Source organism: Ahaetulla prasina, chromosome 4 (assembly GCF_028640845.1).
Source record: "Ahaetulla prasina isolate Xishuangbanna chromosome 4, ASM2864084v1, whole genome shotgun sequence".
NCBI lineage: Eukaryota > Metazoa > Chordata > Lepidosauria > Squamata > Colubridae > Ahaetulla > Ahaetulla prasina.
In genome coordinates, this window is record NC_080542.1 from 109,569,084 (window position 1) to 109,593,830 (window position 24,747).

A 24,747-nucleotide genomic window follows, 5' to 3' on the forward strand; every position below is an offset into this window, starting at 1 on the left:
AGAATAAACTCAATCAAACATGGATTAGAGATGTTAGTTGTATTAGTTCCTGGATCGATAGGTCCTTCTTACAACATTCATATCCCGGTCACTTCCAGTCTGGACTACTGCCATGTACTGTAATGGGGCTGCCCTTGAAGATCCAAGATCCTGAAGTTGCAATTGGTGTGGATTACAGTGGCACAGGCAGTTATTTGCACGCTAGAACTGGGCATTTTAAACCTCTGCTCTGTGAACCGCAATTGCTCCCTAGTCCAGTTCAAGGTGTTAACTTTTTATGTTCTTCATGGCATGGGATCAGGTTATCTGAGGAATCACATCTCTCTGATTATATTAACCAAACTTCATTAAATCTGGCAGAGAAGGCATACTTTTGATACTGTCTGCTAAGGACCTATAGTTGGTGGGTCCCAGTAGGTGTAGTTCTCTGCCATGGTGCCCACATTAAGGAACATCCTTCTCATGAGAATTATTTATTTATTTAAGATAATTTATATATCCGCTCAACTCATGCTGAGTGATTGTGGGCAGTTTAAAAATTAGATTAGCTTCATCCATTTCAATATTTCAAAAGGCTCTCAAGATCTGTTATTTTACCAACCCTAACACCAGCCTTGATATTCTTATTCCCTTTTTCTATGGTTTGTATTTTTGTTTTTTATGATATTTATTAATTTGTACTTTTATATGTTATATTTGGTTTTTTAATAATTATTGTTTTATCTGAATATTGTGAGTGCTCCGAATCACTTTTTGTAAAATGAGTCACTATATAAATTTGATTTTAAAATAAATAGCCTACTTTATCACCTTGAATCCATTTTCATAATTGCTACAGAGAGGAAAGAAGTGTTCTATATACAATATCAGAAATATGGGCAGGTGAGATGTTTCAAATATTTTGTTTCTTGTTATATAAATAAACAATATGAATATTATTTCAGCTTTGCGAATTGCTAAAAGCATAACTACACAACATCTTCCCACAATGCACATACCAGAAGTAATCCAGTTGAAAGATATTGTTTGTTATCTTTCCCTTCTTGAAAGAGGAAGACCTGAAGACAAACTAGAATGTATGTATTTCATGTAAAACAACCCCATATTGTTTCTTTCTAGTCACTTTCAGTTTGTTCATATATGTATTGTCATAACTTTTAAAATTAAAATAAGTTCTAGACATTTGAAAGAATATAATTTTAGAATTGTAAGCCACCCATGATTATTGGTTTAGTTGCCAGGTATAGAAGTTAATTAATTAATATTATCTATATGTTTAGATTATTCTAGATTATTATGTTGTATCCTTAGTGTTTAACATTTTTTCAAGGAATAAATTTATTGTGTTCAACTTCTATTTAGCTTTGGCGGTCAAATAACTATCATACCTTTATTGCTTGTCAAGAATGTTTCATAGTACAAAATGCTTTTGTGAGATTTGTCAGTGACTTATAATGAACTAACAGTTTTGTCCAATATTCTGAAATGGCTTCAATTTAGTAAACATAGGAAAAATGGCCATTGTAATTAATATTTGTTTCTATTTTAACATATAGAAATATTCTGAAACATGTTTTCATTTTTTCACCAAAAAGTTAAATTTGGAATACTAATATGTTTCAGTTGTTTTCAAAATGTAGCTGTGCACAGTTATCATTTATTTATTTATTATTATTTATTTATTATATTTGTATACCGCCCTTCTCCCGAAGGACTCAGGGCGGTTCACAGACAAAAAACAACAACAACAGAAAACATATAATAGATTAAAAACAGCTAAAGAATAGATAGTTGAATTCAATTGATGCTCTGACTTTTGAATACAAATTTAAAACCTCATTTAAACCCCTTTTTTAAAAATCCCAATTTAAAAAACTACATTCAGGCTAGTCCTGCTCTTCGAAACAGCAACGTCTTCAGCTCGGGGGGGAAGGACTTGAGATCAGGGAGTTGACGAAGCCCCAGAGGGAGCCTGCTCCAGAGGCCCCCACAGAGAAGGCCCTCCCCCTAGAGGTCGCCAGCCGACATTGTTTAGCTGACGGTATCCGGAGGAGTCCCTCTCTGTGAGAGCGCACTGGTCGGTGAGAGGCTAATGGTGGCAGTAGGCGGTCCCGTAAATATCCCGGCCCTAGGCCATGGAGCGTTTTAAAGGTGATGACAAGTACCTTAAAGTGAACCCGGAAGACCACTGGGAGCCAGTGCAGGCTACGCAGGAGGGGTGTTACATGGGAGCCAAAAGGTGCTCGCTCTATCACCCGCGCAGCCGCATTCTGGACCAGTTGGAGTCTCCGGGCACACTTCAAGGGGAGCCCCATGTAGAGAGCATTACAGTAGTCCAGGCGGGATGTAACAAGGGCATGAGCGACCGTGCATAAGGAAGCCTGATCCAGAAAGGGGCGTAACTGGCGTATCAGGCGAACCTGATGAAAGGCTCCCCTGGTGACGGCTATTTCATTTCATTTCATTTCATTTATTAGATTTTTATACCGCCCTTCTCCTGAAGGACTCAGGGCGGTTCACAGCCAGAATAAAACAATAATTATGTGCACAATAAAACAATAATTAAAAAACTTATTGAATATAAGGCCAAAATTAAAATCCATTTAAAAACATAAAAACCCCATAAAATTTACATCCAAATATTAAAAACTACTAAAAATTTCTATGCCAGTCCTGCGCGAATAAATAGGTATGTCTTCAACTCGCGGCGGAAGGTCCGAAGGTCAGGCAGTTGACGGAGTCCTGGGGGAAGTTCATTCCAGAGGGTGGGAGCCTCCACAGAGAAGACCCTTCCCCTGGGGGCCGCTAGCCGACATTGCTTGGCGGACGGCACCCTGAGGAGTGCCTCTCTGTGAGAGCGCATGGGTTGGTGGGAGGCAATCGTAGCAGTAGGCAGTCCCGTAAGTAACCCGGCCCTAAGCCATGGAGCGCTTTAAAGGTAGTAACCAACCTTGAAGTTCACCCAAAAGACCACAGGTAGCCAGTGCAGCCTGCGCAGGAGTGGTGTTACATGGGAACCATGAATGGCTCCCTCTATCACTCGCACAGCTGCATTCTGAACCAACTGGAGCCTCCAGGTGCTATCAATGTCTGATCATGCACAGGTACAATTATGACACCTGGATTATAATTATTTAATGCTGTGTTGGTAGAAGAAGTGGCAGAACCAGGTTCTGTTACTTCTTTTCCTGCATGCTGTTGCAGCTTCATTTTCACATAGTAAAATGGAAACAATTCAAATAAAATCCCTAAAAAAACTTGCAAAAATATTATGTTACTACTAGTGCAGAATTTCATATATTATTTAGAAGAGAAAAACTGAATTATACAGGCCAACATTTTTATTATGACAGAGCAAACATAAATCCATGAAATGTGTTTAGTATTTGAACTTAATCAAGCCACTACTTGTTGATCTATTTATTATTAAAAGTTTTATATGGCTCCCCATCTTGTTAAACATTAAACTGGCTATCCCACAACTATAATAAAATCTCAAACAAGAAAACCAGGCCTGTAATCCATCATCTTTATCCATGAAATATTAAGCAGCATAGTGGTCTCATTTATAATAAGTTATGAATGCCTACATTTCTCTTTCCCATTAAACCCATTAAAAGTTTAAATATATAATGCTACAAAAATTGTATCCATTCATTGTATTCTGAAGTTACAATGCATAATGCTTCTAGTTTTGTTTAGATACCATACTGAAGTGTAGATAAATTACATCAGCAAAAAAAGCTAGCTTTTGCAACGCCATAGTTTTTCCAGTCATAATATATGGTTATGAGCACTGGCGTATAAGAAAGGCTGCATAAAGAAAGATTGATGTCTTTGAACTATGATGCTGGAGAAGATTGTTCAAATTGCACAATACTTGAATTATACCTATACAGTTTACTGAAAGCTTTAATAATGATGTTAATACTTAATTATTCCGGACACCTAATGCAAAAACAAAAATCTTTAATGAAGGCTCCAAAATTTAGAAAAATCCAAAGAAATTAAAAAGAAGACAAAATGTCATGATACATTATTATTGGCAGACCACCATGACAAATATAGTTCATTGCCTCACAAAACATCAGAAAAACAAAGCAAAGTATGTCCCATTCACTAAGTTCTGAAATGTGTAACTTTTCTAAGACATCATTGTATATTAAAGCAGCAACATACAATATTTATAACTATGTATTCTAAAATATAGAGAGTAAGCTCTATCTGCTGGATATTTGGTTTCATTGCAAGTTGAGAGATCAGATTTCAAACAGTATATTTTCTGAGCAGAATAGTAGTCTAGTATCTTTAATACAAATATGTAACAGATAAATATTAAGATTGGTTTATGCAAATCAGATTTTTCTCATCTATATTTTAAACAATAAATTATATCAGTTGAATAATATTAGATGCAAGTAACATATGAGCAAAAGAATACATACTTTCTTTTCATGATCATCCTATTTAGATATTATCTAAAAACGTGCACTTTTATGACAATGTGGTATATTCTATGAGAAAAAACTTGTTAGCTCGTTGCACTAATCCATTCTCTTCCTTTGAAATACTTGACATTTTACCAACTTGGAATTTGCTATTTAATTACTAATTAAATAATTTTAATATATTCCTGAAAACTAAAGAGAAATTGTATGTGCATGTATTTTTCCAAAATCAAAGACTGGTTCTTAGGACTGAATCTCTACATTACTACAAAGTGGTGATGAATAGAAAGACAATATGTGTTACTTTTTCTGTTAGCATCATTAATTTCTCAAATTTATTTCTTATGTAATAGTTGCTATATTATTTATGTTAGAAATATGGTTTTATTTCCTTACCACAAAATGATTTTAATATATTATTTCTCTTTAGTTATGTTTCGCTTGTATGACACAGATGGAAACGGCTACCTGGATAGTTCGGTAATTTTATTAATTAAAACAGCATACTTAGTATTTATTTATTATTGTGCTTTGGTTATTTTTATAAATAATTCAAGATGGCAAACATACCTAATACTCTTTCCTCTTCTTATTTTCCCCACAACCACAACCCTGTGAGGTGAGTTGGGCTGAAATAGTGTTATCCAGCCAGTTGGCCATAACTAAAGTAGGATTAGACCTCACAATCTCCCAGTTTCTAGGTGAATAGCTTAACTAGACAATCAGTACTAAAATAACAAATCAGGAAGTATACCCTGGAAATACAACAAACAGTTTAATAAGATGTAGTTTTTGAAGTTGCATTGGGGAATAGTTATACTGTTTGCACGTTCTGTTTACCATTGCCAGAATGGTTATCCACCTGTTCCAGAGAACAGGAACAATGCTATATTCTTCAAACTTTCAGCTAAATGATACCTCTGTTTCCCAGCTGGAATTCAAAAAAAAATGTTTGTCTTCCATTTCAAGCTCCTCAATGTGAACCATTTCAAGTGTTCCATTCTGATTTAGTGAAGACATAGCTGCAGTTATGGCTTCCTGCACTAATTTTCTTTTGGGTGATCATTGCGCTGGGTTGCTGGGTTGCTTGTATCTCTGATATTTTTTTAACCTTTTTTTTTAGTTTACAACTTCAAAGCAATTTCAATGTCTGATCTATAGTCATCTTTAACAAAAGTCTGGGATATAATTAGTTTAGGCTGCTGCATAGAAATGACTTTAGTTTTAAATTAAGGGCACTTGATGATAACAATTTATTTTTAAGTTTTAGCCTATATTGACAGCTACAACAAAAATATGAGTTAAAATTCAAAACAAGTTAAAAGCAAAATAACATAACAAAACATCAGATAAAAGCAGCAATCAAAATAGTCAGATTAAGCAAACATCGCAGAAGTATCATAGAAATAAACCACAATATAGGCTATACAACAAGGATTTCAAAATGTAAATATTAAATTGTCTTTGACAATTAAAATTAATCATGTAAGCATTAGGGATCTTTCTGGAATATCACAATCTTGTAATTAGAGACTTCTATTAAGTTCCATTAAGTTCAGCAAGATGAAAGAGCAAATTAATCTGGAACCATGATGCGCTGATTAAAAAAAGACAGCATTCTAATATTAATTACTTTCTAAAGTACTTAAGTTTTATTTTTTATTTTTACACTGATTAGTATAGTATACTATCAGTATACATATTTCATTTAAATAGGTTTCCAAGAATAAATTTATATTCTATCACATATTCCCAGCTGGTGTTTCAAAAAATGTATTTTGGAAGAAAACAATATTGTGTATTTATTATATTTTTCTAGTGCCCTAAACTGAAGTTCCAGAGGGTATATATTGTATTGTATGTGAAACAGCAAATTGCACATGTAGCTGCTACTTTTACAACTTTGATTTAATTCATTACAAAAAGAAATCTTATGAATGAAGAAATAAAAAGAATAAGCATGACAAAAAATATCAAAATTAAACTTGATGTCTTTACTTTTGTAATATGTGGAAATGAGCTTGGGAGAGTGGGTGAAGAGATGCTTCCTAGAAAATGGTCAGATAACAGAGTGTCCTGTCTTGCTCACATATACTCACACCACAAGTCTATATTGAGACTTTACCACCCCAAATGATACTCCCCAGGATTACCCATGCAGGAACCAGAGCAAGACCTATTGAGCCCAATTTTCCAAGTCATGAAAAACACAGCACAAATCCAGCAAAGGCAAGTCTATGGTCCAAAATAAAAATCTCACAAGCCAAAATCTAATTCAAGGGTCCACAAGGCAAAGTCCAAGCTCCAGAAAAAAAGCCGAAGTTCCAAGGCAAGATACACAGTGGCTGAACAAAGGCACAATCTGAAATAGAACAGGTGTTCTCACTGTATGTCTGCTCCACATGCAGGGATAAATAGCTGCCAGTCAATGAGAAACATTAGGAGAGGCAAGGCTATTTCTTCATGAGTAGCCTCACTGACCCTCCATTACATCTTTTTCCTCTTGTCCTTGCCCACCCTTGGATCTGTGGAGGAGGCAGTTCCTCCTCATCCCTGCTTATTGGTTGCAGTGCTTCTTCTCTATCCTTGGCTTCTGGCTGGCGTTCTGAGCCTCTTGGCTGCAGCTGAGGTCTTCCTTTCTATTTTTATTTAATAATAACAACAGAGTTGGAAGGGACCTTGGAGGCCTTCTAGTCCAACCCCCTGCCCAGTCAGGAAACCCTACATCATCTCAGACAGATGGTTATCCAACATTTTCTTAAAAATTTCCAGTGTTGGATCATTCACAACTTCTGCAGGCAAGTTGTTCCACTTATTAATTGTTCTAACTGTTAGAAAATTTCTCCTTAGTTCTAAGTTGCTTCTTTCCTTGATCAGTTTCCACCCATTGCTTCTTGTTCTATCCTCAGGTGCTTTGGAGAACAGTCCAACTCCCACTTCTCTGTGGCAACCCCTGAGATATTGGAACACTGCTATCATGTCTCTCCTAGTCCTTCTTTTCATTAAACTAGACATACCCAGTTCCTGCAATCGTTTTTCATATGTTTTAGCCTCCAGTCCCCTAATCATCTTTGTTGCTCTTCTCTGCACTCTTTCTAGAGTCTCAGCATCTTTTTTACATCGTGGCGACCAAAACTGAATGCAGTATTCCAACTGTGGCCTTACCAAGGCATTATAAAGTGGCACTAACACTTCACGTGATCTTGATTCTATCCCTCTGTTTATGCAGCCCAGAACTGTGTTGGCTTTTTTAGCAGCAACTGCACACTGCTTGCTCATATCTAAATGGTTGTCCACTAGGATTCCAAGATCCCTCTCACAGGTACTACTATTGAGCAAGGTACCACATATACGGTACCTGTGCATTTTGTGTTTTTTTGCCTAAATGTAGAACCTTACTTTTTTCACTGTTGAATTTCATTTTGTTAGATAGCGCCCATTGTTCAAGTCTGTCAAGATCTTTCTGTAATTTGAGCCTATCTTCTGGAGTGTTGGCTATTCCTGCCAGCTTGGTGTTATCTGCAAATATATTTTTTTTAAATTCAAAAAGTTTAAAAAAAAAATCCCCCCCTTTCCCCAACCCCTCCCTTCACTAATACCCTTCCCCCTCCCCCCTGACTTCCCGGAACAAGCACAGGGTATAGTTAAAAATAAAACAAACATGCTAAGAAAATTTTTCCCCAAAACTATTATACCAATTTTCCCTCTCTAGCTCTGACTTCCTCCTAACATAACCAAAATCCTTCAAAAAAAAAAAAAAGTTAACAATTAACAGTAATAAAATATATAAATCAATAGAACAAATTAATCCTAAAGTATTTAAAACCAGCTAAAGCATAAAAATCCAATCCAATTCAGAGAATATCTCCCTTATAGCTTCTATAACCATGTAATTTCCCCCCCAGGTCTTTCTTACATAAGATCTTTCGAGAATATTCTATTTAAAATTCAGTGCAACACATTATAAAATTTCAATACAGAAAATTACAATATCTATTCAACTTTAGTCCTTCCTCGTCAAAATCCAGTATAGATCCAAATATCTAGTCTTTTAAGATAGATATAAAACATATAATCAGCCCATTTCTTCCAGATCTTCCTCACATATTGTCTTTCTGGGACAGTAATATTTTTGTCTGTTAATATTTCAAAAAAACCTTGTTTCAAGAATAATACTTTTGTCTCTTGCCATTTTTTTTTTATGCATTAATCTCTGTCTTTCCTTCATTACTCCTTTTGAAAAGTCAGTCACAATATTTCCTGGTAGTTCTTTATGTCCAAAAATCCACAAATTACTGCCGTATATTCCATCAGTCCAAAAAGAGAACTCTTGGAAAGCATTAACCCTGTGAGTTTTTTCGGTTCGGGAGACAGCCTCCTGTAGCACAAATTCAGGCATTTCATCCAAACTATTTAAAGAAAACTTCTTTACATCAACTTGTTTATTCACGATCATATCTTCATATTTATCCACTTTTGTTTGTATCTCCTCCATTCCATTTTCCAAGTCCTGATTGCACTGGTTAATTTCCTCCAAGCTCTCATCCAAAACGTCCCCATTTTTTATCAATTCGTATTTTTGAATAATTAAATACATTCTTTCTGTGTAATCCTGTATAAAGTCACGAATCCATTCTTCTGAAAGAACCTTCATGACAAAGTTCCTGCTGAGAATCCCCTTGTAAAATACTTAAACAACGTAATATAATCCAACAATCCACAGTCCAACACAATAAGATAAAATCTCCATTCAGTTTCGATTCCGCAGCAAAGCTTCTTTCATTTATCGCTCTGCTTTCAATTGCTCTCAAACACCATTTTAAACAATTAAAAGAAGGGGGAAAATTTTTTCTCTTTTTAAAAAAGGTGGAAGTCAGGAAATCAAAAATACTTGCAAACCGGAGACGACTTCCGGTGTCCAGCGGCAACGGACGTCTGGAAGGCTTCTCCTGCCTCCAGCGCCCGAATCCGGCCGCCGCCGAGGCCCTCAGGGGCCAGGTGTTCCGAAAAGGACACCTGCCGCACGGACGGCTCGCCAGGGGTCTCCCAGCCGACATACAGGACTGTGGGGACCGATGCTGGCGCGTCCTAGGCTTGGCGGGGTTTGGAGGCCACAGGCCGCGGCCATTATTTTGGTCGTCGCCTGGGCCGCTGTGCCCGGTGACACCGGGCATTGATTTATAACTGCAGCAGCCTGGTGGTGAACAGGGAACGGAGAAGAATTGAGGAGGAGAAGGGAAGGGAATATCGGTAAACGTGAGTGGAGTGCTCCGGAGTGCGGGGGGGTTTTTTCTCCCCTGCGGTTGGAAGGAGCACGAGTTATTCTGGAGAGAGGAGAACTTAAAATAAGAAGATTACCGGTTTTGTGGAGCTCTGGAGAGAAGAGGTGATGGAGAAATTTAGGAGGGAAGGTTTGAGGCCCCCCCTCCTTCTGGGGAACAGTGGTGGCGTCCAGCTTCCGCCTTCACTATGAGAATTTTGATGACATCACTTCCCTTCGGCTTCCTGGTTGACTAACTGTACTCTGGACTCGTTGCTCCTGTGAGTGCCCCCTGGTGGATCCGGAGGAAATTACAAGGATACTGTGCCTGCCTGAGGATTTCAACTGCTGGAGAGATGGAGAGAATTTTGGAAAAGTTATCTAATATGGACAAGAAATTGGATGAAATAAGAGCAGAAATTGTGACTATCCAAAAGGATTTAAAGGATACTCAACAAGTTTCAGCAGAAAACAAGCAGAAAGTGGAAGGTTTGGAGGGTGAGATGCGGGCAGTGCAGAAAAGAGAGGAGACGACAGGCAATGCTGTGCTTGGACTACAGATGGATAAAATGTCTTATTTCCTTAGGTTTCAAAATTTGGAAGAAGTGGACCAAGAAGACTTGAGAGATGTTGTGACTAAATTGTTGGGAGAATTTCTTGGGAGAGGTGTTGATTTCATGAATTGGGATGTGGATCGAGTTTATAGAGTTAATTACAATATGCACGCATGCTGTTCTCAGAGAGGTCCATGTCAAATTTGTGAGAAGAGAGACGAGAGATGAAATTCTTAGAAAACATAGGAGTGGGGCACTGATTTACAGGGGCAGGGAGATAGCCATTCTGAGGCAGATTCCCAGACAGGTACGTGAAAAAAGAAAGAAATATTATTTTTGTTCAAGCAAATTGTACCAGAAGGAGTGGGCTTCAGATGGCTGATGCCAGAGGGATTGATGATTTTCCGGGAGGGCATTACGAAAAAAATCAGTACAATTGCGGAGGCTACGGCCTATGTGGAGGAACACAAAGCCCTCCTGGAATCAGATGACCCAGGAATTGAAGAAGGGGAGGTTATAGATCATGGGGCGGAAGCGGCTGCCGCTGTTGCGGCCCTGGAGTTGGGTCAGGCTGAACCCAGAGTTCTGAGATCCAAAACTAGGAAGTGATAAAGATATTTGGGATTGTGTTGGTTTTCCTTATTCTCTTTAGTACGATATTCTGTTTATTCTTGACCCTTCTTTATTACGTATTTAAAATTTGTAAACTTAGCTACTTCGTGTTACCTGCTTGCCATATGGCTGTTGTATGTGTTAAAAAATTTGAGTAAAATTCTTATTTTAGATAAGAAAAATGAAAATTTACCATACCTGATATGTATTTGTATAAACCTTTTTTTTGACTAATAAAAACTTTTTGAATAAAAAAAAAAAAAAATACTTGCAAACCAATAATTGTTCACTCACGCTTCTTCTGTCTGCTTATAGAAATCCACAAAAAGAAATCAATTGTTAGCAGAAGTGGACATCTTCCTCTTTTCCTGCTTTTGCAGGAGCGCGCTGAATACTGGAGATTAAGGGAGGATTCAGTGGGATTCGACCTTTCGGGACTTTGCATAACAAAAACAAAGCCTCTAGGGGAATCTACCACTCTCCCCCCCCTGCTCTTTCTCTCTCTTTCAACCAAAGAGGGAAATTGAAGCCGGGAACAGCTGTTCATTGCTGTTTTCACCGGCTTTTACCATATCCAGTGTGGAGTGCCATAAATTAGCATCCAGCGAGAAAGGTGGCGCCACCCGGAAGCTGGTGTCATCTGCAAATTTGATGAGTTCCCCATCTATCCCCTCGTCCAAGTCATTGATGAAGATGTTGAAGAGTACTGGGCCTAAAACAGAGCCTTGGGGTACTCCACTGCATACTTCCCTCCATGTGGATGTAGTTCCGTTGAGGACTACACGTTGAGTGCGGTTGGTCAGCCAGTTACGGATCCATCTGGTGGTGGTGCTGTCTAACCCACATTTTTCTACTTTATCTAATAGTAGGTTATGATCTACTTTATCAAATGCTTTACTGAAGTCCAAGTAAATTATATTGACAGCATTCCTCTGGTCTACTAATTTTGTCACTTTGTCAAAGGGCCGTGGTGGCTCAGGCTGTAAGATAGTCTGTTATTAAAACACAGCTGCCTGCAATTACTGCAGGTTCTAGTCCCACCAGGCCCAAGGTTGACTCAGCCTTCCATCCTTTATAAGGTAGGTAAAATGAGGACCAAGATTGTTGGGGGGGGCAATAAGTTGACTTTGTAAATATACAAATAGAATGAGACTATTGCCTTACACACTGTAAGCCGCCCTGAGTCTTCGGAGAAGGGCGGGATATAAATGTAAATAAAAAAAATGCAATAAGATTAGTCTGGCATGATCTGTTTTTGACAAACCCATGTTGGCTTTTGGTCATTACTTTGTTTGCTTCTAGGTGTTCAGTGATTCGTTGCTTGATTATCTTTTCCAGAATCTTCCCCAGTATTGAGGTCAGGCTGATAGGTCTGTAGTTTCCTGGATCTGTTTTTTTCCCTTTTTTGAAGATGGGAACTACATCAGCTCTTTTCCAGTCCTCTGGCAGCTCCCCTGTGCTCCAGGATCTTTGAAAGATATAGTTCAGTGGTTCTGAAATTTCGTTTGCCAGTTCCTTCAGAACCCTGGGGTGTAATCCATCCGGTCCTGGTGATTTGAACTTGTCTAGTGTAGACAAGTGTTCACTTACCATTTTCTTCCCTATTTTAACTTGTGTTTCTAATCTGTTTTTTGTGGTGCTGTTTTTGATAGGTTGGATTGTTTTTTCCTTTTGTGTAAAGACAGATCCAAAAAATGAGTTAAGTAGATCTGCTTTCTCCCTGTTGCTTGTCATCTTCTTGCCACTTTCTCCCAGCAATGGGCCAATTGTTTCCTTGACTTTTTTCTTGTTTTTAACATGTTGGAAGAAGCTTTTTTTGTTATTTTTTACTTTTGTCGCTAGCCTTTGTTCATTGTGAGCCTTAGCTTTCCTCACTTCATCTTTACAGGCTCGGGCTATTCTGTCTTAGTTATTTGCCCCTCTTTCCACTTTTTATATTTGTCCTTTTTGTCTTTCAATTTGTCAGATAGTTCTTTATGCATCCATGCTGGTTTCTTTTGAGATCTATTATTTTTCTTCTTCATTGGTATTGTGCTAGACTGGGCTTTTATAATCTCACTTTTCAAAATTTCCCAAGCTTCTTGAGTTGTTTTCCCCCTGAGGATTCTTGTCCATGGAATCCTTCTAAAGCTCTCTCTAAGTTTATTGAAATTAGCACTCTTAAAGTCAAAGTCAAATTTATTTATTTATTTTTGTCACAACAGTATATATAAGCATAAGCATGAAAATAACTATATAATATATATGAGCATAAGTATGTAATAACTATATCAATTGGATATAATGAAAGGAAACAATAGGACAGGAACGGTAGGCACGTTTGTGCTCTTATGCACGCCCCTTACAGACCTCTTAGGAATGGGGTGAGGTTAATAGTAGACAGTTTTTGGTTAAAGCTTTGGGGATTTTGAGAAGAGACCACAGAGTCAAGTAGTGTGTTTCAAGTATTAATAACTCTGTTACAGAAGTCATATTTTTTGCAATCAAGATTGAAGCGGTTAACATTAAGTTTAAATTTATTGTTTGCTCTTGTATTGTTGTGATTGAAGCTGAAGTAGTCTTCAACAGGAAGGACATTGCAATAGATGATTCTATGAGTTAAACACAGGTCCTGTCGAAGGCAGCAGAGTTCTAAGTTTTCTAAACCCAAGATTTCAAGTCTGGTGGCATAAGGTATTTTGTTGTATTCAGAGGAGTGGAGAAATCTTCTTGTAAAATATTTCTGGACACATTCAATTGTATTTTTTATTTATTTATTTACATTTATATCCCGCCCTTCTCCGAAGACTCAGGGCGGCTTACATTGTGTAAGGCAATAGTCTCATTCTATTTGTATATTTATATACAAAGTCAACTTATTGCCCCCCCAACAATCTGGGTCCTCATTTTACCTACCTTATAAAGGATGGAAGGCTGAGTAAACCTTGATTCTGAAATGTGGTATGGGTTCCAGACAGGTGAGCTGTATTCAAGAATTGGTCTAGCAAATGTTTTATAAGCTCTGGTTAGTAGTGTAGTGTTTCTGGAGAAGAAGCTACCTAAGATTAGGTTTACAACTCTTAAAACCTTTTTTGCGATGTAGTTGCAGTAGGCTTTGGCACTTAGATCATTGGATATGAAAACTCCAAGGTCTTTAACAGGGTGGGGGTCATCTGTAAGGTAATGTCCATTGAGTTTGTATTTAGTGTTTAGATTCTTTTTTCCAATGTGTAAGACAGAGCATTTGCTGGTTGAGATTTGGAGTTGCCAAGTTTTTGACCATTCTGACACAAAGTCAAGGTCTTTTTGAAGGGTAGCTGTATTGTTGGTAGTGTTAAATAGTTTGACATCATCAGCGAAGAGAACACAATTACTTTTAATATGGTCACAGAGATCATTAATGTATAATATGATGAGTGTTGATCTAAGAACACTGTCTAGGGAAACGCCTCTATTCACAGGAACAGGATTTGATAGGCACTGCCTATTTTGACCATTTCCAGTATCAATCAGTCACTCATCTGATCGCTACACTGGACCTTCTGAAGTTCTTGGTCTTTCCTCCTCTTCTTGCCCATTCTCTTGGTTCAGAATCCCCCACATGTCCCAGATGCTCCTCTCCTTTGTGCCCCGTTCCCAGGTCCCTAAGCAGGTTCTTACTTGTTATCTGAGTCCACTTTGTCAACATTCATGACAGGGAGCATAGCCCTTAACTACATAGTGTCTTGGTGGAACTTATATTAAGACTCTAATGTAGCTTTACAATAAAGTAGAATTAGCTTATCTGGCTGCATTTCCTGTCCGGGCTACCTGATAATGTTAACATTTCTCATAATTTAGATAAATCCTCATTATTATTATTTTTAATACATTGCATGTTGATTAACTTGACTTAGCTACTATTTCTATTCAGCTTGACACTCAAACTGCTTTTGGATGCCATGATCTTCTGAGTCTTTATGAATCATAGAATTGTAAAGTTGAAAGCAATATTTATTTTAGTCTAACCTCTATTCAGGCAAGAATCATCAGACTTCCCAATTGATTGTGCATTCTTTGTTTGTAGAAATGGACTTCAGTTTCATTAATTCTAAGCATTGGTCTTTCTGACTAGGTTTGATGGCAATCTTAAAACATGATAATATTTGGACTTTGCTATACTCTAATAGAACCATCATCATTGCTTAAGGTATTGTCTGTCCACTGCACATGAAGACTTCTTCCGCATGTTTCCAACCAATACAATTGTGAGCTTTCTTTTTCCAATTGGGCCCACAATACTTGCTGATGGCATTAATTCATCTTGTTTTATGTCGGTCATGGACACTTTTTATCAAGTGGGATCCATTCTATGATCGCCTTGGTCCACTTGCTATCAGTTGTTCTGGGTTATTGAGCAGCCCATTTCCATCCCATTCTTTTACTCTCTTGATGATGATATATGCTTTCGTTTGTTCTCTAATTCATGTCCAGGTCTTTCTATCTTGTCTTGTAATGCCAAAAAATTTTCCATGGCTCTTTGCCCCACTTGTAGCTTATGTATTGATTTTGAGGTTAGAGTTTTATGTTTCACTGGCATATGTTAGAACAACACACTGATCGAAAACTTTTCTCTTCAGGCATAGTGGGAAGTTATTCTTGAAAATTACTCTTATCTTGCCAAATAATTGACAACCACAGTTCAATTTCCTCTATTGTATCACCTTCTACTGAGATTCATTGGCCAAGGTATATGTAGTGGTAGTACTTTTAAAGTATTCTTTAATTGTAGTACTTTTAAATAACTCATAAAGAATGGTTAGTATGATTTATTTCCTTGATTAAGTTTCCTTGAAAAGGCACAGCTAGTAGTTTTCAAATATAACTTACTGGTAAAAGCTGTTGGGAGATGTGAGTTAAAGCCAAACTTCTTTAGCTTACTTTGTTTTGTTTTGTTTTTTAATTTTTAATTTTTTTACATTATAAAACTATTTGCTTAATTTTAGTGTGTTCTAAAGACTCACATTAGAATTTGATGATGATATGTCTAAATTTAGCTATTTCTAAATATTCCTAACCCAAAACATTATTTAAAGTACAAAGTCCTCTTTTAGTTTATATTATCATTCAGTTGAATTCTAGAAAAAGAAAATGACTTTTAATTAACAAGATTCTTTGTGTTTGCTTTCATGTCCAGGAACTTGAAAACATCATTACTCAGATGATGCATGTTGCAGAATATCTTGAATGGGATGTCACTGAACTCAGTCCAGTAAGCATCATGGCAGGTCATTTATTTAGTTAGCAATGGAAATATCAAAGAACTGTTCTATATAATTTGATTAAATTATATTATGTTTGTACCAGCTTTGTTTGGTTTCTTCAATGTTGAATGACTACAATGTTTTGACTACAAAAACCTGAAAAAATATGTTTGCTCATCATATTTAAGATTGAAGATTGAAGATAAATAAATATGAACAAAGAGTGTCACTAATATAAAGAAAACTATGAAAAGTATAGTATTGTTTAGATCAATCAATAACAGAATTTCTTTTCTTAAAATAAAATGGATTATATTAATAAGGAGAACAAAGCAGAACAATCATTCAAGAAATTTCCAGTAGAAAGTTTGAGGATCAGTTGCTGAACGTAGTAAACAGGATTAAACAGTTTTTGTTTGATTAGTTTTTTACAAATGATACTCATATACTGACTGTATGCCAGAGTGCTTAATGAGGCTTACAGTTCATTGTAAATCTTTATAATGATTTTTTCATCTATATATAAAAAAGCCAAATACCACTCATTCATCATGAAATCTCCAGAACTGTAAAGCCTACAAATTTGAAATTTGGCACGTATATTCCTTTTGGCTTCTAGGTTCGCTAAGAAAGGATTTTTCAAAATGACCATGAGATCATTAGTATTTCCTATACAGTATTATATTCACACACTCTGATGCTAAGGAGTTAGACATTCTACTCTCACTCCCCACCTGAAAAGAACTCTGCTTCAACTGCCAGTTGCCTTATATTAACCCCTCCCATCTGAAAAGAATTGTGTTCCAACTGCCAGTTGCCTCACATTCCGTTACCTCAGTTCATATAATTGGCTCCTGGTGGCACTGGCAAAATGTTCTTGATCAATCTGTTGCTGGCCAAAATTGGGGGCGGAAGGAATATCGCCTTTGCCGTTGCTTCCTCAGGAATTGCAACTCTCTTCATTGATGTAGGCAAGATGGCTCACTCTGCCTTCAAGTTACCTTTCAACCTGAATCATTCTGAGTCTGCACTTTGTAACATCTCTAAGCAGTGTGACATGGCTCAGGTGCTTTGGAAAGCCAAAGTTATCATGTGGGATAAGTGTACCATGACTCACAAAGGAGGTATTGAGGCTCTAGACAGGATGCTCCAGAACATTAGGGGCAGCAACCATCTTATGAGTTACAGTGCTTTTGGCTGGTAACTTCAGATAGACCTTGCCTGTTGTGCCACGAGGAACACGTGCAGATGAAGTCAAGGCCTGTCTCAAGTCATCCATCTTATGGTCTAATGTCAGAGTCCTGTCTTTGAGAGTCAGTGTGTGTCCAAGTTCAACATGATTTGAGGGCAGAAGAGTTTTCTAGCATTACTTGATATTGGTGATGGCAAGCTTTTGGAAGAGGAGGGAAGAATAACTATTCCAAGTAACCTTTGCGATGTTGTGAGAGATCTGATCAGCTTGACTGACAGAATATACCCCAACATTCATCAGGCTGGAGTGGATTGTGCTTTATGGCTGAGGGAAAGAGCTATTCTCACTCCAACAAACAACTCTGCCAACACTATCAACAACTTTCTGATGGAGAAGCTGTCCACGGAGCATATGAAGTATGAATCTGTGGACATGGTAATGGAGATTGAGGATACTGTACATTACACTGTGGAGTTCTTGCACACTCTCAACCCACCAGAATTACCACCTCATGTCCTTTCCTTCAAGATTGGCACTCCAGTCATGCTGTTACACAATCTAACCCTTCCAAAACTGTGCAATGGCACCAGGTTTCAGGTAAAGACTCTGTACAAACACATAATCGAAGCTACGATTTTCACAGGCATCAATCAGAGAGAAACCATTTTCATACCTCAAATTACTTTGATCCCATCAGACTTCCACTTTGAGTTCAAACCTCTACAATTTCTTGTAAAGTGTGCTACACTATCACCATCACCATCACCATCAATAAGGCACAGGGACAGATTTTGAAAGTGGCTGGTGTGCACCTGAGGAGTGACTGTTTCGTCCATGGCCAGTTGTATGTAGCATGTTCCAGAGTCAATTCACCTCCAGTCCTCCAGAGAGCAAAACCAGGAATGTTGTTTACAGGGAGGTCCTGAGCAATTCATCTGAGGAAGAAATTGAAAGTCTATGCTATGCAAGTTATTAGCCTGGCTGTGTAGACAAAAAAGCCATGGTTGCTGGTGGGATTAAGGACTTAAATTGTTGTTAGATTTACAATAATGTCTTAATCTGTAACAGAAACTTAGTTTACCATCTCTAACGAAATAATACAGTGCCTTTTTAAACTACTCATTAATTTTCAAGCGTTAAGTGTCAATTTATCAAGCTCGATCACATAGTTTCATAGCGAAGCACCATGCAGAATTGTCACAGATGGTGGGCAGGACACCTTGGATGAAACTTATTGAATCATTCTTGACTCTATCACAGATTAAGAAAGACATTGTAACATTTCTCTTCTTAACTTATTTATCTTTATTACACATTACTTTCATATTTATTCTCTAACTGTTGATACAATAGATATGTTAAGTATTAAGTATTAGTAGTAAAATAAGAGTAGAAATAGACAATGAATGTGGTGGTAAGCTTTAACTGTGATGACACAAGAAATTTGTACCCAGACAATACACTGTTTAATGAATGATGGAATGTTTGTATTAAAAGAAAATTTTAGGGGGGGGGGGCGGGAAATATGTCTTATACTCCGAAAAATATGGTACATCATTGGATTTATTTTGATTAGACTTGCATAGGGCTGCATTAAATAATTGAAACAAATAGAGTGGTAATTTCTGATACATTTTTAATATGAAAATATTTTAGTGATATTTTACAAGACATATTGTCTTCTATTTTAATGTGAAACAACTATTAGTTTTTACATATTTATATCAAATGTTTTTTAAAATTTAAATAGATTCTTCATGAAATGATGGAAGAAATTGATTATGATCATGATGGCACAGTTTCCTTGGAAGAATGGATCCAGGGGGGAATGACTACGATCCCACTTTTAGTGTTGCTTGGATTAGAGAATGTAAGAATCATCATAGTGATAATAAACTATCAAACTTAAAAACATGTATGCATTCTAGCATTTTGGATGTACAAATAGATAAATACTAAATTCATGAAAGAAGAGCATAAGCATGACTTAAAAATATTTCTTCTCCTTACATTCCTCAACATCCCTTTTTTTTTACTTTATTAGGGCTATCTAAAAAAGAATTATTGTTATAAACCTGAAAAGTGAATTGATTTTTAATGTTTTTAATTTTAAAGAATTAGAATTTTAGAGACTGTTTTCAAAATAGACATAGCTTGAAAATGCTAACAGATCTTTATAACATGTTACTGTATTCGATCACATGTTCAATAAATTATTGAATATTGTATTATTCAATAGTTCAAATATTATTCCCACTTCCAGCTTTTGAAAATGAGTCCAATCTAATCAGGATCAGATTCATTTGAATTGGACTGGCTAGTTCCATTTGGATCTGGCTCTCAGATTTATATGGGTTATAATTGTAGTGAACCAGATTTATTTATTTATTTATTTATTTATTTATTTATTTATTTATTTATTTATTTATTTATTTATTTATTTATTTATTTATTTATTTATTTAGAATCCTTATGACTTGAGGCTTTATTTTAAAATGTTACAATAGGTAGATTCACTTCAACAGACTATTCTGAATTGATAATTCATAAAAAAAAAGTTCATTGTCTAATTTACACATTTACACACATATACTTGTAATATATGTATTTCAAAAGGTAATCTGTGCATATATGTGTGTGTGTCCCCAGTACAGTTCCTGTTTTCAAATATATAAACTGTATAAATAAATAGAGGTATATACATTATTACTGGTTCAAATAAAATAAATGCAGTTACAGCCTTTTATTCTCATATCCCTTTCATTATTCTTTTTTGTATGCACTTTTCCAGTTTCTCAGCAGGCAAAACTCATACTGAAATAAATGTAAAATCTTTCTGCAGAGCAGCTGCAAAATTAACTGATAATAATGGTAACAATTATTATAATTGCATTGATATGCCACCCTTACTACTGCAATTAGGACGTAGAATAAAATTAAAATTCAATACAATTGCATTTAATTCATTAATTAACTAAATCATATTTACATAATGCAACTACTGTCATAAAGTATTTTCTACTATGCTATTAATAAATGTCAATAGAAAACACACAGATCAAAATTCACAAACTTAATTATATTCATTTTTCCTCATATTTACCAAATAAATCCTTACAATTTTCCTTATACAAATATAAACTCTTCAGCTTCTTGTGAGATTTTCAGCATTATGAACACAATTTTATTTACATAGTCAAATATAGTTGGTGTTACTTGCTAGAAGAAAAGCACAGTTTGCATTCTACACAAATGCCCAGGTTGTTTAATTTGAAATTATTGAGATCAAATATGTTTATTTTTAAAATATTAATTTATTTACTAAGGTACTAAGGATTCTACACTGCAAAATCAGCCAGCCAGCTTATAATTCTTTGCTGGCTAGATGAAATGTCAAAGGATTATGAAGGCTACTTAATTTGACAGTGGACATTCTTGCTGGACAAAATAACAGGAGAAGGGCATTTCTCAGAAGTGATGCCTTTTACCTGAAATATGTGTGGCAGCTGTGTAACTGGAATATGCAATTGTTGCAGATTTTTGTGAAAAATAAGATCATCAAAAATTGTGAACTATGTTACTATTGATTTCTGGTGATTTCTGGTGATACTGAATCAGCTGTATTAGTGTCTTAGAAGACTAGTTAGTGTTCCTAGCTCATGCAAGGTCTTCTTTACTGTTGACACTACACTAGGCCCATCATTTGAATTTCACATGCCACAAAGAGATGCTTGGTTTGGACCAAGTAATCTTGCATGGGATGATCTTTATGCCAATTTGTTCAAGTGGTTAAGGCACCAGACTAGAAAGTAAGAGATTGTGAATTCAAGTCCTGCTTTTGCTGTAAAAGCCAGCTGGGTGACTTCAGGCCAGTTATTCTCATTCATCCAACTCACCTCACAGGCTGTTGTGATGAAAACAGGAGGAAGATGATGTGTTGGATATGTTTGCCCCTTGAGTTGTTTATAAAAATAATAAAAGCACTTTTCCTTGAGTTGGACTCTGAGTGGATGGGTCAAATCAAGGTACCGAGACCAGGCCTTCTGTAATTATCTAGAATGAGTTTGGTCCTGTGTTCCAATGAAATAAAATCAATTCTCCAGTCAGTTAGCTTGGTCACCAATTTGTTAGATCCAGATGGTTAAAGTCACTCAGAAGATCACCTGAGTCAGTCTGTGCATTGATGTCTGCTCTTTTGAGGGAAGGAGTAATTCCTTCAGCCTTGTACCTTTTTAAAATAAGAATTGCTGGAACTACTGGAATCTGCTGGAATCAGAAAATGATTATCTAGTTTCCATTTTAAGGAAAATGAAGAGGATGGTCAGACTTAGTTCCAGTGAGCTCTTGAGGGAACAGATTGAATTTATCTATTTCAATTGTGTTTCAAGCCAGAGTTTGGTAGCAAGCTTCCGTTATATTTGTTGATACCTATGGTAGAATTGAGATGAGTGCATTTATACTTGTGCTCCCAGATATCTCAAGAGCTTTCAATATTGTTGACCATGGTATTGTTTTGGACCAGTTTCAAAGTGGAAGGTTCCAATTTACAGTGATTTTTCAATTTCTGTGTCCAGCTTTGATCAAGGTTGACACACAGAGAGAAATAACACCCATGTCTACTCACTTGGGATGGTGCAGGGTTCCCAGCTGATAAACATCTGCATGAAACCATTGGATGACACAGTCTGCTGGTTTAACATGAATAAAAAGCTCCCTTTTTACAATCCTGTAATTCCTTAATTTGGGGTAACTAGATGGAGCTGAGCATTACCGGCACAATGCCCTTCCTGACACCACAAAGAGTTCACAGGAAATGTTTTTTTCTTTGCACCCTAGGAAAGAAACATCTGCCGCTACTTAAGATTGAACTCTCAACCTTCTGATTGGGAGGCGAGCATCTTCACCATTAGGCTACTATGCCACTCTAGTTTAACAAATATATACAAATGAAATCCAGTTATACCCCTAAAATCCTGGCAAGTCAAGTGATTAGGTAGAAGCTGTGGCCAAGATAGGTGCATCTTGTTCACAAGTTATACCCTTTTTGGAAAAGGAGGTCCTTCAGACAGAGATTCATGACTTCATCATCTCATGGTTGGATTACTGTAATGCACTCTACTGTGCAGCCCTTGAAGTCCACACTGAAGCTGCTGGTGGTCCACAATGTGTCCACACGGGTGGTTATGGGTTCTTTTGGTTTGACTTTAGTGTTGTAGTTCGTACTTTATTTCATTAATTAACTAATTTGGTCATTTGATTTCTATAGCACTTTTAGAACAATTTTTATTTCTTTTGGTCTGTTGTATTTTCTTCTAATAAGTAGGCTTTTTTTGTTTTAAACATCCAAATTTATTTGGAAGTTGATAGAATAAATAGCATATGTTTTTATGACACTGGACAGGACTTGAAAGGGACTTCATTGTTTCTCTCTCTGTGTATATTCCAGAATTGTTCTGAGCTACCTATTTTCTTATTAATTTGCTTCTTAAAAATGTCTGTGTGAAAATCCTCCACAAGTATTCAACTACATCTATTTAATTTGCTAAAAATGAACATATAGCTTTTTAAATGTGCAGTAATTTTTGGAATGAATAGTTTGGAATTTCAACTGTTTTCTCCACTACCTTTTCTCCACTAGATGTCAGGGTTGTATAGCAGAAGTATTTTGCTGTAATGTGTTATTTCAAAAGCTATAAGAAATACATTAGGGATATTACCTTATAATCAACCAACTGAAGCTTTAAACAGATGACTCTTTAAAAAGGAAAAAAATAGTTATGGAAATGTAGGCCCAAGTATAAAAAAGATTGCAGCTGAATTGGTCCATGGAGAATTATCGAGCTAAGCAAGATTAATGCCACAATGATTGTCAATGTGCATTCCCTGTGGAACACTCAACACAGCTTTGTTAGACCATAGATTTGGCTAGAGTAATGGAGAGTCCTCCTTCATTTGGCAGGAAATATATTTAAAGCACTGTAAGTGTCTACATTTCGATATAAATACCTAATGCTTATATGCTATATAGTAAATATAGTGAGTTCTTCAAGAGATGGCAGTACTAGATCATATTAGAAGGCCAGATCCTGAAGATGAAACTCTTTGGCCACCTAATGCAGAAGGAAGGACTCGCTGGAGAAGAGCCTAATGCTGGGAACGACTGAGGGCAAAATAAGAAAGGGGTGACAGAGAATGAGGTGGCTGGATAGAGTCACTGAAGCAGTCAGTGTGAGATTAAATGGACTTCGGGGGATGGTAGAGGATAGGAAGACCTGGAGGAACGTTGTTCATGGGGTCGTGATGGTTCGGACATGACTTTGCGACTAACAACAACAGCAAATATTCTGAACACTGCTTGTTTAGTATTGAAAAATGTTAGCGGTATGTGCTTTTTATTCAAATTTTAAAATGAATAATTCTGTGATGAAGATTATCCAGAGATATTCTAAAAGTGTGAAGAACCATAAATTTTTCCTTTCTTGTTCCAGTCTCAGAGTATGTCCAGATAAGACATTTATTACAACTTCCTTTATGCACAAAATTTTCTGAGCAGTGTTTTTTCCAGTATCGTTCCCGAAAAAATATTTTTTGGAAAATAGAAAACTTCCATAAAAAAGTGAAAATTAATACTGGATGAAAGCTAATCACCAAACTCTCTTTTTGAACAATAATAGTCAAACATTTCTTAATCAGAACATATTGCTTCATTGCTATTTTTTAGGTTTTCCACAGGAGGGAGCATTTGCAATTCCTTTAGAAAATTTTCAGAAACTATTAGATGAAGATATAAGAAAAATAATGTTTCTTCATTTTTATTTGGAATGCACAATAATATTAAATGTAAGGCATGATAGTAAAATGAAGAGGAAAGCCTTGCTTAACAATTTTCATACAATATGAGTTTTGTTTACAGAATTGAAACAGTATTTTGTGCACATACATAGACACATACAACATGTATGGACTGGAAGTTACTTTGTCTTTTGATTTGATTTATTTTATCTCTTTTAAAATGATGTTCAGGTTTATTACCCTTTAACTGATAAACAAGCTGGAGACTAGCTCCAGATAGGAAAAAGGTTGTTAGCACAAATTGGGATCTGGCTTATCTCTTTGGGGAACTCCAAACAAACTTTTTCCTTACAATTTAAGCCCCTTCTGACCTCAGACTTCATTCTAATGAACATGTGTGATTTATGGGATGCAAATAGGTAGTATGTTTGACTGATTTTCTATGCAAAGGAGAGATTACTTTTATCCTGCCCAGTCAATTTTCCTCTTGCATTTTCTTAGTTGTGTTAACTATAAAAAGGAGTGAAACATGAGGCTCGAGTTTCTCCTTTTTCATAGAGAGATCCCACTTTACCAGGGTACCTTAATAAACTGCTTTTAAATGATCTTCCAACTCAGTTGCTTATTGGGAAGGTAAACTGAGGCAGAACCTAGGGCCAGATTTGGC

The 24,747-nt window shown here is 36.4% G+C and overlaps 1 protein-coding gene across 1 annotated transcript in view; it reads left to right on the forward strand.

The window, feature by feature from the left end:
• DGKB (diacylglycerol kinase beta) overlaps nt 1–24,747 on the forward strand; it is a 332,776-nt gene that overhangs the window by 8,308 nt on the left and 299,721 nt on the right. Inside the window, exons 4-7 of the mRNA XM_058182793.1 lie at nt 945–1,076; nt 4,879–4,928; nt 16,030–16,104; nt 19,039–19,158. Coding sequence (XP_058038776.1) covers nt 945–1,076; nt 4,879–4,928; nt 16,030–16,104; nt 19,039–19,158 — 377 coding nt within the window. The remainder of the gene's footprint in view (nt 1–944; nt 1,077–4,878; nt 4,929–16,029; nt 16,105–19,038; nt 19,159–24,747) is intronic.